This window comes from Mastacembelus armatus, chromosome 16, assembly GCF_900324485.2.
Source record: "Mastacembelus armatus chromosome 16, fMasArm1.2, whole genome shotgun sequence".
In the NCBI taxonomy this organism is placed as follows: domain Eukaryota; kingdom Metazoa; phylum Chordata; class Actinopteri; order Synbranchiformes; family Mastacembelidae; genus Mastacembelus; species Mastacembelus armatus.
Genome location: NC_046648.1, coordinates 11,740,335 through 11,758,818, shown reverse-complemented (window position 1 = coordinate 11,758,818; position 18,484 = coordinate 11,740,335). Strand labels below are relative to the sequence as shown.

General features: G+C 40.0%; 1 protein-coding gene across 2 annotated transcripts in view; it reads right to left on the bottom strand.

Moving 5' to 3' along the window:
• grik2 (glutamate receptor, ionotropic, kainate 2) overlaps positions 1 to 18,484 on the bottom strand; it is a 278,051-nt gene that overhangs the window by 88,218 nt on the left and 171,349 nt on the right. For both annotated transcript variants that reach the window (XM_026293759.1, XM_026293760.1), the window contains 3 exons: positions 17,098 to 17,241; positions 15,581 to 15,688; positions 8,587 to 8,700 (listed from right to left, as the gene is read on the bottom strand). In XM_026293759.1, the coding sequence (XP_026149544.1) occupies positions 8,587 to 8,700; positions 15,581 to 15,688; positions 17,098 to 17,241 (366 nt within the window). The remainder of the gene's footprint in view (positions 1 to 8,586; positions 8,701 to 15,580; positions 15,689 to 17,097; positions 17,242 to 18,484) is intronic.

Here is an 18,484-nt window from a genome sequence, read left to right as displayed (position 1 = left end):
TGCTGTGTGACACAGGTTCTTCAAACGCTGATGGGCAAACATCAGACCTGCAACATGGTCAATCACAGCAACAGTGGGATCACAACAACTCACTGCCACGATGGAAACCCTGTATTGCTGTACTAGCAGCAGGGAACTACACAACCTCACAGCAGGAGCCTGCAATCTCGACAGAACAATACAAGAGGACGTCAGAGGAATCAAGGATTTCTGCAGAATCAGCTTCAAAGAGGACAGCTTAACATGGATATAAAGTGTTACACCTGTGAAGGACATGGACACATATCCTATAACTCAATCAACAAATACTGCTGAAATACAGTTGAAGACTTTGAATGATTGGGCACCAGGAAACCCATATAATGATAGTGATCTAGATATGGAAATACCATGACTAAAAATGTAACATCTTGTTTCCTCTGATTGGTAATGTCTTATAACTGTGTTGACCTGTTGTGTCAAAAGGGGGGAAATGTGGGAGATTTACATACCATGGAACAGGGCGTCAAATGGTCACTTAAATAGATTGGGCTAAGACATGCATGGCATTTGGTTTTTAGGGGTTTAGTGCTTTATTGGTGTAGTGTTTTAGGGTTTTAGAGGCCAATAAATAACTGCCAACAATTTGTTAGTGCTGGTAGAGGCCTGAAGCTAGAAGACACCTGAACAAACATGTGGGGTCTTTTCCAATATGAGTCCACCTCTTTTTGTCAAGCTATATAAACCTGAATCTGTAACAGAAAGACAGAAATCTGTAGACTTCTCTCCGGGCGCCCATGATCAAACCTGAGATGATTCATCACACCTGTGTTTGTTTCTGAGAAACTCTCAAAATTAAAGAAATTTCCACGACAATGGGTTAACACAAGCAAATTCATGACCACAGATGTCAGGGCAACAGGTCTGTAGTCATTCAGTCACAGGTTTTAGGATGGATGCACTTCTTGATGCAACCCTCTTATTTACTTGGGCTTGGGACCAACACTAAGACCACACTGGCTTGTGCAATATTAGTGGCTGGGTCTAATGGCGCCTGGTCTTCCAAGGCGGTCTCCCATTCAAGTAGTAAGCAGGCTGCTTAGCTTCCAAGATTGGATGAGATTGGGCACTTGCAAGATGGTATGGCCACCGTAATATATATGTTGTAGTGCTCCAAAACTGTTATGTAGTCTAATCCCCCATACATCATCTCTACACCCCACATCATGAAAGTAGTGAATTGTACATTTCCTAATATTTGAGTAATGTTTGACAGTAACTACAGTTCAGATATCTCAGGAAATACATTATTTCACAGATTCTTAAATGATTCTGCAAAACATATGTTTAGAAAGTTTTATTTTTCTGGTACTATTAAATTTTTTATTGAATGTTTTGACATGCCCTGACATCCATCCATCCATTTTCTATACCCGCTTTTCCTGGCTCAGGGTCACGGGGATCTGCTGGAGCCTATCCCAGCTCTCTCTCGGGTGGAAGGCAGGGGTACACCCTGGACAGGTCACCAGTCCATCGCAGGGCCACATATAGACACACAAAGACAGACAACCTCACACACTCACACTCACTCCTACGGGCAATTTTAAAGTCACCAATCAACCTAACATGCATGTTTTTGGACTGTGGGAGGAAACCGGAGTGAAGAGAAGCTTACAGCACCTGGTATTCCCGGGCGGTCTCCCGTCCAAGTACGAACCAGGCCCGGTCCTGCTTAGCTTCCGAGATCGGACGGGAATGCCCTGACATTTGTGTTTTTTTTCAGTTGCTTTTAAACATATAAATGTCTAAAGTCTGATAACACTGTAATCAGCACAAACTGGGATACAATATGTGAGCAGCGAGTTTATACATAATTGTATTTTGAGAAAACAGTGTTTATGCATGGTTAGTGAAAAACTACAATTTTTAAGTCACTGAAATAAGGTTCACAAGACCTTTAAGAAATGCATCTTGTAAAGTGTTTGCTTCACAATGATGTGAAAGTCATCTTGTTCACTCATTCACAGAAAACAATACACTGATTTAAATTTTCTAAGACACTTTTTGTTTAGAAAGGGCATATGCAGGAAGGTGTCTGAGCATGAATAGTCATGTGATTTACCTGAGAAGACAAAGACACACTCAAACACCCGCACAAAGAACCACATAATGAGCCTTTCAGTCAATGTGGCTGAGAGGGAATTACTGCAATACAACACAATACAATGCGGATCCAAACGTTCGTCATTTGAGTTGTGTTTTTACTCAAATAAACACAAGTAAACTATTCGTCTTTGTCTGGAACATACGAAACGCTTTTTCACCAGCGTAGCGTGCCATCATCCAAATGCATAGAAAAAGTGAGTAAATTCTATGATGAAGTTTGACGTTTTATGTCATTTCTCAGGGGCGTGTACACAATTACCTGGTTCACCGCAGATTATTTACATGTGAACAGTGTGCACAGTGCGAGGCCCGATCAGTTTACCTGTAATGAGGTGAGACAGGAGAAAACGTGCTTCTCCTTACGTTCATACGGATTAAATAAAGAGTGATGATTTGTTTTCGACTTGAATTGTTTCATTTCAAAGAAAACATTTCAAGCTTTCTAGTCATATATTTCTTATTTTTAGTATTCGCTGGGATTCTGGTTGTTTTTATTTACGTGTCTGTGGAGAGAGATGACAGAGAAGACAGAGAGCTCATCCTGTTTGCTTTCTTTATTTTACAAAAGCACAGTGTTTTGTTGTAATTATGAGTGTATACAACTAAAACTAGACCCTTTATAGATTCGAATGATATATTGCTTTTATCTGTACGATCAGAACTGACTTGACTGAGAGTAATTTAAATTTGTTTCGGCGTTATCAGGAGAAGATGCCACAAAATGTGCTGGCGTGTTCATCGACCCCTGAGGGTTAACCTACTGCCATAAATTTGGCTGTTCATAGGTAACATATCTCAAGTTCTGTTAAGTTGTCAATCAGTCTCAGTTAATCATTCAATTTAGAATCAATCACAAAAGACACCAATAGCATTTACTGACAGAAATGCCCGAGTCTACCCTCAACTCATCAAAACCACCAATCATGTTATGTCATGCACAAAAAATGTCAATCAAGCACAGGGAGCCAAGGGAAATCAATTCTAGTAGTTCTAGTAGTATTTCTAGTAGTCAAATTTGTATTTTCACTACTGAGAATGAGAATTAAAGCTATCCACAATAACATTCTTAGCAGTAAAAACTGTATTTGAAGATGTTTACAACATAATATTGGGAGGCATGAGCTCTACTGTTTAATTAGTATGCAAATTATATGCAGAAATTGTAGTAACCATGTCCCTTAGCCCCACCTGTCAGAGCCCTCCTCTACATGCCAAAATAGTGACAGAAATTCAAAACTGAAAAAAAACATGGCATTGAAAAACACTGATATACAAAAAAACTTTGTAAGAAAGATTTTAATTTTTTCATTAATACTTTTTTTCAATGCCAAAGTTTTTTTTTCAGCACTCTCTAAAACATTGCACAGTATATTGTCTGCAGCTCCAGCCATTAGCCTAGAGGCACTTCATTTCCACTGCAACATTACTGGAGTGATTTCTGAAGTAGATAAACTGTTGATAGGCCAAACTCTCAGCAGTAATTACATCATGTTTTATAGTTCATAATCCCTAAGAAAATGATGAGAAGCTGGATGAAAGTGTGCATCAATCAAATGTAACAAACCCAATTATTGTCACCCCTCCCCTCTTTTCCTTGTTGCTCACAGCCATCTCACATCTCCCCATGACTCAGTCTTGATATGGCAATTACAGCTGCAGAGAGTCTTCTGCTAATAACTGCAATCCAATCACTTCACAGCACGCATGGAAGGAAAGAAGGCTCACCATAAATAATGACAACCTGCAATTTACTTGATATTGTTATTTTTACGCTTGCTTCCTCAATAACAGGATCATAAATGGCTTTGATTTGGCTTGCTTCAACAAGTTTCCTTCATGTTTCTCACATACTTTGGAGGGATGCACGTTTTTTTTTTTATATTGTTTGCCCCGCTAAACCACACAGCATTGGTAAAAGTGTAAAGTGAGACTTTGGCTCCTTTTTTACATTTAGGCAAAGAGAACTGTAAAATGTATAATTTCAGGTGTTTGGAGGAGATACATGTTGGAACTATTTTGTGATGTGCGGTAGCTTCCTGGAGTAAGGATCCAGAAGTGCTTGGTTGACAGGTGAATAGCAGGTGTCAGACTATGCCCACAGCAAATTTTTGACCCGAGACACCCTCTTGGGCTAATCCAGGTCAAGGATACGTTGTATTGAGACCTCTGAGAATCAAAACAAAATGCGAGTCCTCAACTTTATTCATTACTACACACTGTATTTCCTGTTATAAACTATCCTGACTGAAAATGAGTTGAGCTTGAGTTGGTACTATATTTTAAACCAATTTAAAGAATGAACTTTAATATTAATATACTTTTAAGCCAACATGGATAAGAAGTCCCAAAGGCACTATGAATACAGCTGACATTTGAATACAAAGTCAGTAACTTCATCTCCATGACAACTAAAGAAACTGAGTAATATAGATATTGTTCTGGTGGAGAACATTCATCATCAATCTGTAACTAAAAAGTATAGTTTCCAGAAAACGTGAGAGTGTCTGCATAGAGCTGAACGTGTTTGCTTAAAAAATATGAAGGCATGAAGTACTGGCAGCACAAAAGGGACAAAATTTGAGAATATTTTAAATGAAAGCAATCAACACAATGAAAACCATGGCAGTGACAAATCCCACTGTACCTGAATGCATCATCACCCAGCCAGTCCGCCATGACCCTCTACACTGTAGCTGACTGTAGCTGACATTTAGTTAGAGGCAGGACACACCCTGGACAGATCACCTATCTATTACAGGGCTGACACATAGAGAGAGCTACAAATCTAACCAGCCTGTGTTTAGAGTAAGGTAGGAAGCCAGTGTACATGGTGAAAACCCATACAAGGTAAACAGCAATGCACACCAGTCACCATGTGACCAGTCCCATAACCAGTCCTTCACCATGTCATCCTGGTAGAGAATGCTAAAGGTTACTTTTCTTTAGCTTTGCATATTTTGGTATTTGCTTTTAACTCAGGCAAAAAGTGGAATGTAAATGTAAATACATGTCATGTAAATACATGACATGACTTCAATACACATCAGAAAGAGTTCACAAAATTCTGTCTGAAATCTTTGGTTTTTGGAACCTCTGGCAAGAAACACAAAAACACTATATGCTTGATGAATTGGTCAATAGGAGGCACAGCCGTAAACCATGAAATCAATCAGTCAATTTTCCCTGCCTGAGCCTTCGCCTACCAATTTGGAGTCCTCCACTGTAGTGAAGTCAACTGGCAATTTGGGACTACAGTGCTTTGGGGTACTCTACTTCAATTGAGTTGGAGAGCAGCATCCCCAGAAAATGCTCTAAAAAGAAAGGGCAGCTCAGGCAAAGCACTGAAGGATTTTTCAAGAGGAAAAGCTTAAAAATAAAGACATCTTTGGAGGGAGTCTGTTATGGCTGAGAGCTCTTCTAGCCATCTATAATTGGTCCCATATAAAGCACCATTACAATTCGATTTGGCTATAAACAGACATTTCAAGCTGCAATATGTAATTTTCACATCGTTGGCCCCAATGGCAGCAAGAGTTAAGATTTGAATTTTCCGAGTCTTCATTACTTTAAAATCCTGATAAGTGCACAGCAGGATTACCAACTAGGTCAGTGAAAATTGGCCTATCTCCAACAACTGCATTCTGCATGTCCTAAACACTAACCCATACCTTGACGATGAGCTTTTGATAGCACTCCAGTTAACTGCAAGTTAAATTGATAAACCTCATGTATTCCCTGTTTCCTCTGCTGTTTTCAGTGCCTGTGTTTGATACCACATATACCATTACAACACTAGAATTATATTTGGTTAAAACTGAAGAGAACTATATGAAAGCAAACATACATATACATATACATATTACACATTATTTTTACACATTTCACAGTATTAGCTGTGAACAAGATCTTTCTTCTTCTACCCCATAAAGGAACACCCGTGACCATGTCCTACCTAGGTCACTTTATGATGCCAGAGCCAACTCTGTCTGGCAACAAAAGAAGACTGTAAGACACAGTTAAAAGTGCCACAAAACTATTAAGCTGACTTTGGAGTTGAATTATTTTGCCTCTCATTTTTGGTCTTAATTGATGCTATTGTTTTACAATGTAAAATTCAAGCTAATATATGAAAACCCCTTAAAGCAACACTGTGTAGTGTTTCCACCTTAAAATAATGTCTGTAAAATTATTTCACTGGTAGAAACTCTTAATATTTCTACTACCGCTGCAGCGCAAGCATGCTGGAGTAGGCTTCAATAGCACTATGCCACTTTTGTGTTCAGGTAGGATCACTCAGCCCCCCATCTGCTGCCAGCGGAAGAGTGCGACCTGCTTTACGGCATACGTCACGTTTTACTCGTAGCCTGGGTGGAGTTAGCCAACAGCTATAAGACTATAAGACAAAACGATCTAACACGGAATTCTCAAAACCAATGCCATGCCAGAGCCAGCGAAGAAACCAAAGAGCGTTTTGTCGGAGGAAGTGAGAGAAGGAGAGAGAGTGATCGGACACAAACCCGAACACAAATCAATATCAGACGGGCTTACACTCTAGATTCACCGATTGCATCAGCTTTGTCAACAATTCACGTGTATTGCGCTGCCCGCTGGGAAGCTTATACAGCGACAGTATTTACGACACTGATAACAGACAATTACGCTTCTCAACCAGATGGGGGAAACCATGAGCAAAAGTTACAGTGTTGCTTCCTTGTAAATCTGCTTAAAATGCCTGTCATACCCAAATTAATTTAAAAGCTGTTCTTGAACCCCTTGCAGTATTTACAGAAGTGTGGTCTCTTTGTGAAGGTAACACTGAATTTTTACCCCAGCAGCCTGATTTACTCTAAGTGTAACTTATAGAAGTTGGAACATACAGAAATAGAAAGTTTTTTTTAATCCACAATGCCACAATTATCGGCACCCTTGATCTTGATGCTTCGTACAACCCCCCTTTTGCCAACAAGACAGCACTTAATCTCCTCCTATAACTTACAGTTCATCCCACAGGTTTTCAATTGGGTTGAGGTCTGGGGACTGAGATGGCCATTGGAGGAGCTTGATTTTGTGTCTGCTGAACCATTTTTTAGTAGATTTTGCCACATGTTTTGGGTCATTATCCTGCTGAAAGACCCAATAATGACCAATCTTCAATTTTCTGACAAAGGCCATCAAGTTTTGATTTAAAATGTCTTGGTATTTCAAAGCATTCATGATGCCATGCACCCTAACAAGGTTCCCAGGGCCTTTGGAAGAGAAGCAGGCCCATAGCATCACAGAGCCTCCACCGTACTTCACGGTGGGCATGAGGTGCTTTTCCGCATACTCATCCTTTGTTTTACACCAGACCCACTTGGAATGTTTTTTGCCAAAAAGCTCTATGTTCATCTCATCTGACCAGAGCACACGGTCCCAGTTGAAGTCCCAGTACCACTTAGCAAACTCCAGACGTTTACGTTTGTGAGTGTAGGTGAGAAAAGGCCTTTTCCTTGCATGCCTCCCAAACAGCTTGTTGGCATGTAGATAAGTAGATGTAGTCTGATGGTTGCTCTGGAGACATTGTGACCCCATGATGCCACTATTTGACACAGTTCTCTAACAGTGAGCTTTGGAGATTTTTTAACTTCTCTTACCATCCTCCTCACAGTGCGTGGTGGCAAGATAAACTTGGGTCCTCTTCCATCCTTGTTTGGTCACTGTTCCAGTTGTTTTATACTTCTTAATGATCCCTCTGACTGTTGATATGAGCGCCTTTAGGCGAGTGGCTATTTTCTTGTAGCCATTGCCTGACTTATAAAGGTTGAAGCACATCTGCCTCACTTGAATAGTGTTCTCTTTTCTTTACCATGTTGAAGAGTAAGAAAGAGAAACAAGACTCTGTGTCACATCATATTTATACCCCAGGGAAACAGGAAAGTTGCTATTATTAATTAAAGGTTTCTAGATACTGTGATCATCTTTAAAAACTAAAGTAAAAAAAAGAAAAATGCTTCAGCTACATATTTTTTATAGGAATTGTTAGGGGTGTCAATAATTGTGGAACAGCTGTTTTTTTGTTTAACATTTTTTTTATTTAAAGGTTAGGTTTTTTTTCCATTTCTGTGTGAGATTATGCTTCTGCAATAAAAACTACTTATATTTTGCAGCTTTTACCACATCTTAACCAGGGGTGCCAATAATTGTGGAGGGAACTGTATGTACTATTGTTGTTGCATCTTGAAATGCTTTATATCATGGAAAAGACAATAAGATTTCCAGTGATATATTGTTTGTGCATCAGCTCAAACCATGCAGTTGTGTACATGACTTTGAATTGAAAAAAAGGTGTAACATCAAGTAGGCGGGGCATAGCAATGTTAAAGGGTTTACAGAGAAAGAAAAATAAGACAGTTGTGTTGAGATGTCTTCAGTTCAGAAAATAAAAAATAAGAGTCATAGTACCAGTATGGTGGAGATGATCAGGGATCGATTAGATAAGGAATCAGAGACATTAGTCGTCTTCCCCTTCTGGTTGTCTGTCATGTTCAGGCCACTTGGGGGGTCCCAGGTACCAATCTGTAAAACAAGATACACTTGTTTGATTCTGGTTCCAGTACAAATCCATACACAGACAATGCAGTTACACAGTCATACACAACAAACTCTGTACCATATGACAGACATAGCTTGACTGGTACTGTGTCATTCATCACTTGGGATTTTCTCATGAAAGCAGTGCAATATTTCCAGCCACAAAATAAACAATATTCTTTTTACAATTTCTCTTTGAAACTTACTCTTTCTGAGAGGAAGATCAGTGTAAATTAACCAGAACATTCAATTCCGGTCTGATACCAAGAATGAACAACAATCAGACTTAAAAATATTTTGGTTTTGGTTTGGATACAATGATGTGGCACTTTGCTTTTTTACTTGTTTTCGTTTTGTGTCTTGGATCAGGCAGTCAGCATTTTTTGACACAAAAGGGTTTTAAAGAAAATGACAAGATGTGTGAGGTTTCTGTTTCAGTGCATCTGCAAGTTTCTTTGGCTTATGATTACCCTTAACAGTTTTTTCTTCATTGATTCAGAGTTGTACCCCTGCCCTTTGCCTGAAGAGAGCTGGGATAGGCTCCAGCAGATCCTTGTGAAAAACGGGTATAGATATTGGATGGATGGATAGATGAATGATTCAGTCAAATCCATCGACAGATAAGAATGTAATTTCTGGACCTTTTCTCTTTTATTTTGGTAGTTGGTTTTCTGTGTATCTGTGTTAGTTATACTGCCACACTTTGATCTGTTCCCACCAGTTTTTTTGTTTCACCTGTGTCCTATTTGCTCATTCTCTAGCTCTGTATATATCCACTTAGCTGCTCAATTCTCAGTCTCCAGATTGTTTTGAAATTGCCTTTTTATCTGTTATTTTTTATTTATTTTACTTGACTGTACAGCACTTTGGGCAGCATTGGTTGTTGTAAATGTGCTATATAAATAAATCTGAACTTGATCTTGACCTATTATAATTCTTTTCCTTATCCTTGCCTGTTCTGGTTTCCACACTGACTGCCTACCTGTATTTGGCCTTATTCTGTTTAATAAACTCTGAACATGAAAGTTTGAACATGAAAATCTCTCCTTCTAAGTCACTTTTAGATGTTATAGCAAGACATTTAAAATATATACAGTCACAGTTTTTAATTTACATCCATCCACTTATTCATCCTCTTCCACTTATTCGGGACTGGTTCCGGGCGTAGCAGTCTAAGCAAAGATGCCTAGACCTCCCTCTCCCCCGACACCTACACTACCTCTTCTGGGGACATTGCCAGGCCAGCCAGGAGATGTAGTCTTCCCCAAGGTCTCCTTGCAGTGAGACATACCCCCTCCCCCAGGGAGGTGCCCAGGAGGCACCCGAAACACCTACCCAGAGCTCCTTCTGAATGACTGAGCTCCTCACGCTCATCTCTGAGGGGGTGTCCAGCCACCCTGCAGAGGAAACTAATTTCAGCTACCTGTATCTGAGATCTGATTGGTCACGATCCAAAGCTTGCTACATAAGGTGAGGGTAGGAATGGAGATTGGTAAATCGAGAGCTTTGCCTTATGGCTCAGCTCCCGATTCTCACACTCCATCCTTCCCACACTCATGACACTGCCCTGAGATACTTAAACTCCTCCACTTGAGGCAGGAACTTTCCCCTGACCTGGATGGGACAATCTACCCTTTTTCAACTAAGAACCATGGCCTTGTACTCGGAGGTGCTGATTCTCATCCCAGCTGCTTCACACTAGTCTGCAAACCTCCTCAGCGAACGTTGCAGGTCCTGGCTCAATGAAGCCATTATCCACAAAGAGCAGAGATGAGATCCTGGGTCCACCAAACCGGACTCCCTCTGACCCCTGACTGTACCTAGAAATCAGTGACAAAGGGCAGCCCTGGCAGAGTCCAACATACACTGCAAAACAAATCTGACTTAGCACCGGCAATGTGAACCAGATGCTCACTCCAGTTGTAGAGGGACCAGACAGCCTGAAGCAGCAGCTCTTAGACCCCATACTCCCAGACCACCCACAAGAGCCCCTAAGGGACACCGTCAAATGCCTTTTCAAAGTCCACAAAACACGTGTACGGTTGGGCAAATTCCCATATCCAATAGAAGACCCATGTGAGGGTTTAAAGCTGGTCCAGTGTTCCATGACCAGGACAAAAACCACATTGTTCCTCCTAAATTCGAGGTTGGACTATGGGCCTAATTCTTCTCTCCATACCATGACATAGACTGCCCCAGGGAGGCTGAGGAGTGTGATCCCCCTATGTCTGTGAAGATTCTCCCGATGGTTGGAACAGCCTCTAATACCCCTTCTTAGAAAGAGGGATCACCAACCTCATTGTCACTCCAACCCCAACCCCAGTTTGCCACTCCAGAGGCACTGTCCCCAGCCTCCACACAACTTTTCAGAGGTGTGCCAGCCAAAACAGCCCCACAACATCCACAACCTTGAGAAACTCAGGGGGATCTCATGCACCTTCCACAGTGCAGCTGTTTGACTGCCTCAGTGACTGCAGCAACAGTGACGGGCAAGTCCTGTGCCTCCTCTATGGATGACGTGCCACTGGGATTGAGGAGGTCCTCGAAGTATTCCATCCACTGTCTGATTATGACCCCAGTCAAGGTCACTGCTTTTCAGTTCTGAGTCTGAATATGCCAGAATCTCCTGGAGGCTGACTAACAGTCTTGCTCCATGGCCTAACCAAACTCCTCCCACACAAGCTTTTGCTTCTGCAACCACCCGCGCTGCTACAAAGACCTCTACCAGACATTCCCAACATGCCCTCACTAAGCATTTGGTCATGCCAGGTCTGTCCAGCTTCCTTCCCCACCATTAAATCCAACTCATCACCAGGTGGTGATCGGTTGACAGCTCAGCCATTCTCTTCACCCTAGTGTCCAGAACATATAGCAGGAGATTAAATGAAATGACAAATTTGATAAATAGCCCCTGACCTATTAACAAGCCCACACCAGTCTGCCATTTCTCAGCCTGGGCAACTCTATAGTGGAACAGAATCCAGCCTTTTTCAAGGATTTCCAAGTTTGATTCCAGAGCCCAGGCCGTACATGGAGGTGAGCCCAACTATTTTTAGTCAGTACCCCTCAATCTCCCGCACAAGCTCAGACTCCACTGAAGTGACATTCTGTGTCCCAAGAACCAGCCTAGCTGTCTGAGGGTTGGGTCCCCAGGGTACCTGCCTTTGGCCACTGCCCAAAACATATTGCACCAGCCACGTATGGTCCCTTCTGCAGGTGGTGAGCCCATGGAAGGTTGGCCCTATGTCTCGTCTTCGTCTCGTCTTCGGATTGTGCCCGACCAAGCCCCATAGGCAGAGGCCCAGCCAGGCCACTGCCCCAGGCCTGGCTGCAGGATTATTCGGGCAGTCAAACCCCTCCACCGCGATAAGGTAGCGACTCTTGGAGGGGCACCTTATTTATATCCAAGTTTTTAACCTACTCAACCAAAGACGCATCTTTGTTTTTTTGATGCTAGACATGAGACGTTTATAGCAATATACATATGCTATAAATCCACAAAATCAGAAGAAAGTCTGCGAAAAGCAAACAAAATGCAATTCAAGCAACAATCAGTTAAATGGGCATACATCACAATTAACTGAAGGTGCAAGACCTAAAAAATGTTGTGAAATGTGAACAATTTCAATAAAACATACAATAATTATAACTAATAATTGCTAATACGATAAGCTATGCACTGTTTGAAAGCTAACTCTAAGCAGATTCCAGCAGTACAAGTTCGATTTCTCTACCACGAAAACTCACTGAAAGACCAGCAAAAGAATTGCAGAAATAAGTCAGTCTGCTTTATTGTCAATTCTGCCACATGTAGAGTACATGAAGATCACGTCACATTATGAAGTGATGATAACGAATTTTATCTTACCTGTTTTCTGATTATAAGGTGTTTTTATGTAAACAAACCTAAAAATGATCCAGGATTTAACAGGTTAAAATTCTTGCTTTCTACAATAAAATGCATATGACAACACAAGCCTGTGATTGGACACAAACTGTCATTGGTTTCATAATATTGCTCGGCTAACAGATATTTATGTGTATCATTACAGATGAATAGACATTTTAACAACATTTCTAACACTATCCAACACACAGGCAAATATGTACAGCATAGATATATAGCTGGATATGTAGTCAGACTTTCCCCTCTTTCTATTCTGTGAGAAACCTCATCACTGTCAGGGGTGATACTGTCCCACAGGGAATAATGTTTGAGATGATCTATGACATGATCTTTTGGGGAGGAAGGGAGGGAGGGGGCGACACTGAAGTGGGCTGAAAGGACTAGGAAGCCATGTCAGGGAAACAAGATGGATAAAGAGGAGCAAAGCTAAAGTTTCCACACATTCTCCTCACTGTCACCTTACATCATTCCTCCACACCCACACCCAATTCCACTGCCTGGAGCATCACTAGAAGGGACCACAAACACTCCAAAACACACCAGCCACACACTCCTCAGGGCATTTCTGATACTGTGTGCAAGGGCTTGAGATAGGCTTTGTAATTGCAAATCAACTGTTTAATTCAGGGTTATGAGGCTTGAGGGCTTCTGAAGGGGTTTTTATTAATATAGTTAATTATTCATAGAAGTGCAGGCACACACAGCACACAGACCAGAGGTCAGGAGCTGCTGAGAGGCAACCAGTGAGGATGCCAAAGTGTGAAGTGTTTGCAGTTGTATGCCAGAATATTATTTTTATGAGCTGTGTTAGGAGGCTCTATTCCCGCTGATGATCTCATGAATCTTAAAATAATCTCTGCTCACTGCTCAGAAAAGATGTAATCCATAGATGCACCTATGCATATGAGTACACAGAACACAGAGAGGTATATGCCATGACATGATGTTATGCATTCTTACTGACATTAAAGGGTTAGCCAAATTAAAAGGGTATCTTTGAGTTACAGTATCTTGGGTTTCCATGCTAAGAAACAACAAAAAAATGGTGAGGAACATAAGGTAAAATGGGGTTCACATACACTAAGTGTGAAATTTAGTTCAATGAGACTCCTGGATTGGCACAACAGGGTCACAGACAGAAAGGGGTTCTGGAAAAAATTCTGTAAAACAGCTAAAAAAAATTGCCACCCTGATAACGTCCCAGAACTGTAAAAACAGCCTGATTGACATTTCTACATTTAGTAGATTTTCCCCTTCATAGATATATTATTGTAAGTAAGTTTCTTGGTTCATTATTGATCTTCTTTCTGGTAACTGAAACAACATACTTTCAACTCCAGAACCACTTGTTTTTTTTGTGTTGATTTATGGTCTAAATGCCCTACTGTCAGTGTCATTTATTTATTCATTTATTTATTTATTAATTCATTCATTTATTTTTGAATACCTTGGAAAATATCAGATCTTTTTCTGCCCATATAATACATAGAGACAATGTTATGAGTGAAATAAAAACATCTTTGAAATCACACAAGCACAAAATCAGTGTGTTGTTATCTACTACAGCTGGCTGTTAGTTGTGAACAACTATCCAGCAGTCACATTCGCATAAAAATGAGGCAAATTCTCACATCATGTTCAGTGTGAGCACTTCTTGGCTAATACACTATATGTGGCATCAAACAAGAATTATCACCCAAGAAGGACATTACGATACTAAACAAAGGTAGACTAAACTTTCAATATTAATTAATTCTAACTAATTTGATTTGGCTTTAGCTTTTCTATGGATTTTTTTATGTATCACATACCCATACTTTTTAAAAATATTCCTAACTTAAATTTAAATTTAGTCTGTCTTAGTGTCTCAGTTAATTACTGCATGTTTCACCAATGTGACATCCTGAGTTTCAAGCTGGACACATCATTATTCTACCTCTAAACCTCTGGCCATCTCTGATTGAACTTTACAACGAAGAATCAAAAAAGCACTGTACATTACAGTGTTACTCTGAACCATCGGATGGCAGTGTGATGGCAACTTGGATGGAGAGGTACCCTATTATATTTAATAAAGTGCATAGCTCTTATCAACACTTTGTACGTGTTTATCCCAAATCTACTGGCAAGCAGGTCAGAGAGGTCCTTTGGAAGACAGGGATATACACAAGCAATTGCTAAAGACATGGAAAGCAAAACACATCTGAAAAATATGGCTATAATGTCTTATCATCTCAACCATGAAACACTGTTAGTGATTTGAAATATAACTGTGAACTCATGATGTCTTCTTCATGACCATTTTTACCCTTGACATATGTTTGCCAGTATGTTAATTGTGCAAAAGGGCCAAGAAAGCATCTCAGCAAGTGCTTCTGATTACTTTAAACCATCTCCCCATTTCTCTCACTGGCATCTGATCCTCATATCTTAGTTTCTCTCACGTAAGATGTGAGGATCAGATGCAGGAACAGAGGAATTGAGGAAACATATTTCCAGAGAAATGAGATGGAAATTCTTCCATGATAACTTTGTATGCCTGGCATTTGCACAGATGATGTGAGGTACTGTTCAAATAATATTGGCCAGTGGAGCCATGTAATGATATCCTCCAACATGACAAAAGTAAACTTGTTATATTTCTGCATCTTTCCCCTTGCATAAAAATTCTGACAATTATCTCTGTAGTCATTAAAACCTGTCTCTCTGTTCATTTTGTAAATTATGTCAAAAATTTATTTGTATTTTATTTATTTGGATACCTATTCTACAGCCACTCACCTGTGAGTTGTGGATCTCATACATGGCTGCCAGCGTTGAAAGCCCTCTATTAAATGATGGCATTTACACCTACATGCTAATGGGGTTTTGCTGCAGATTAGTTGTTTTTATTAATTTTTTATGAATCACTGTTCAATGTTTTTATCTCACTTGTCAATGCACAAACAAAGACACAACCTTCTCAAGCCCCTCCTCTTTCAGACTGATGACATCGAGGTCGAAGTCTGTCCTCAAGCCATTGGTCCTGTTGAAAGTGATTCTCCCAGTCAGGCCATCCCAGTGGGCCTAGAGAGAGAGCCACAGAGAGACAGATGGGATATCAGAGGAGACATTTAACCACCAATAAGTCAGCATTAAGTCTACATCGCTACTTTCAAATATGTTTTTGATGTCAGTGTTCCTGGCACAGCAGTCTTTATTTTTCTCCCTCTTTCTCTTTCTTGTACAGTCTTCACTGGCATCAAGGTGCCTACAAAGAGTTTAAGGCTGCATTTGTAACAGTAGGAAGGCAATTACCCAATCTTTGCAGATATTTAGGGGTATGATATGATACCATGTAGCATGAAAATGTCTCAGAGCAGAAAAGACTTTTTCTCAGCCAAAGCAGGGCCAATCTTTAGTTAGACGAGTGGGTGTCACAGATCTGGAAGTTATCCACTCAGAACAGTTAACTGTGTGAAAAAGCATTTGTCGTAGTAATTTGACGCAGTGTCTCAATATCTCTCCATTAATTCTAGTTCTGTTCACAGATACAATGAGATGTAGCTCCAAAGAGAACTATTCTGAATTACTATTACTAATGATTGGGAGGTATATCTGTCCTAGTATGACATCTTTGGTCCTTGGTCAGAATAAGCTTTTTCACAAATGCTGGCCATTTTGCTTGAAAATGTCATATGGATATTCTATATAACAACAAGATTTTAGGCTGTCAGTCTTTAATGAAATTCATAAGCTAATATACTTTTTTACAAACACATACTTAGCACTAGCACAGGCAGCTTGGGTAGACTACTCTTTTTGTGTTCTCATATTAAAAAAAAAAAGACAGCTTTTACTTAGTGTACTGCTAAGTTTCTTGGTGCTATGCAGCCAATGTTGGATCCAAAACAACTAAAGCATTTTTTTTATATCTTCCTGATAAAAAAACATTCAATTCAATTTACACATGGAAAAACTGTGTTTTTAATATAAATACATCCAAATATGTATGCTTTTTCTGTACTTAGCAACCCTCTTCCACAGTTTAATTTTTAGCAGTCATTTTATGATCTCTGCAAACTAAACAAGAATGATCTGTTAGAGTGCCCTAAATATAGGTTGCTTAATCCCCAGCCTTTCCACAGACAGAAAGCTCTGGATTAACCATCACAAGTACAGTGAATTCTGGGGCAATTACCAAATAATGTGTTTTTGTTTTTGCATAGGTGATTCATGTGGAAAGTCAGAGACCATGCACATGATGGCTGTTGTCCTCGAGTTAACATGAATGTACACACGCAAACGGAAAAATGATTTCCATATAAACAAACACATAGAGAAATCATTTCTGTTTATTGCTCTTCTTGACTGCCTCAGCCTTATTTACATTCTGTCTCCATCTGCTTTCCTGAGAGCATGTGTTTTTTGTGTGAAGGTGCTGTGTACATTGAGGAGGAAAGACAAAAAGAGAAGAAGACAGAAGAAGCATCTACCTCTTTGATGAGGGCCATGAATCGGTTCCCAAATCGCCAGGGCTTGTGTCGGTTGCACTGTAATGAGCTGACAGTGATCTGCTGAGACTGCTGCACAGCCACGGCCACCACGTGCACGGCATCATACATCAGCGCAGCGTCCGTCTACAAGCAAGAGACAGAGGGAGGAAAAACAGAGCATCATTAACATGGAACAGAGAACACAACAAAAGAAATGTCAATAACCTCAAATCCAAACACATAGGTAACTCTTCATTCTATGGACACGATGGTCATGAATATATGATGATGTAACCATTAACATATAATGCACTGATAAAAGAGTTTGTTAAAAAAAAGCTTGCAACAGGAATATTGATTATTGTATATTGTACAGGGAAAAGGATAAGGAGAGGAACAAATGCAACATACAGGATAGGCATGAATGAAATAAAATGAAAAAGAAACACTTCAGAGTGCACATTTATATAAAAATTCTACTCACAATGCCAACACATTAAAATTTTCAGGAATGGGAATTGTGGGAGAGATTACTGAAAGTAACAGATTTACAGTATGTGAAATAAACCATTCATTTGGATGGCATATGGAAATACATTTGTGAAAATCAAAAATGTTTTATTAGTATATTTGTTGTGACTATCTCTTTAAAAGTTAGGTAAAATATGTGTGCACTATGGTGATCGTAATATGCTTCACAAATTCATGTCTCCGCTGCTGTATGCACAAATTACAGCAGTGTTTTCAATCGAGCAGAGCCCTGTTGTGAGGATGGATATGGACATCTACAGTAAATGAAGACACTGTTGAGACGAAGAAGTGCAAGCAACAACCATTTTTGTCCCTGTCAATTAAAATATGGTGTCAATAATGTTCTTATTTAATAAAGCAAAAAGAGACAGTTCAAGCAAATTAAATAACCAACAAACAAAAGGCTCTCAAGTTTGTTATGCACAGACATACGCTGTCTCTCTCTGTATATATTTATATTATAAATCCTTGATACTGTCAAGACTTTATTATATAAATTTAGGCCAAACAGAAAAGTGTCACCAAAGCTATCAGAGAAGTGCCAGTCATCCATGCTTCATCAAAGAAGACTATAATTCTGTAGTCCCTCAGAAAAAAAAAAAATCTAATTAGTGTTTGTCTCGCTTGATTGAAAAACAATCAAAACAACTCTCCACAGTTGTTGCATGGAAATTATGCCCTAGGGTACTTGGGAAAGCACTGTCCTGCAAGAAGAAAATCACTTCCAAACCTTTCATTTTTTCCCATTTGAGCCCTGATTAAGGACCGGAAGGTTGCAGCATTTGATGCCAGATTGGCTGCAACAAAATCATGAAGGCTCAGTGGTTGTTAGACGTTCATGAATGTGTGTGTGTAT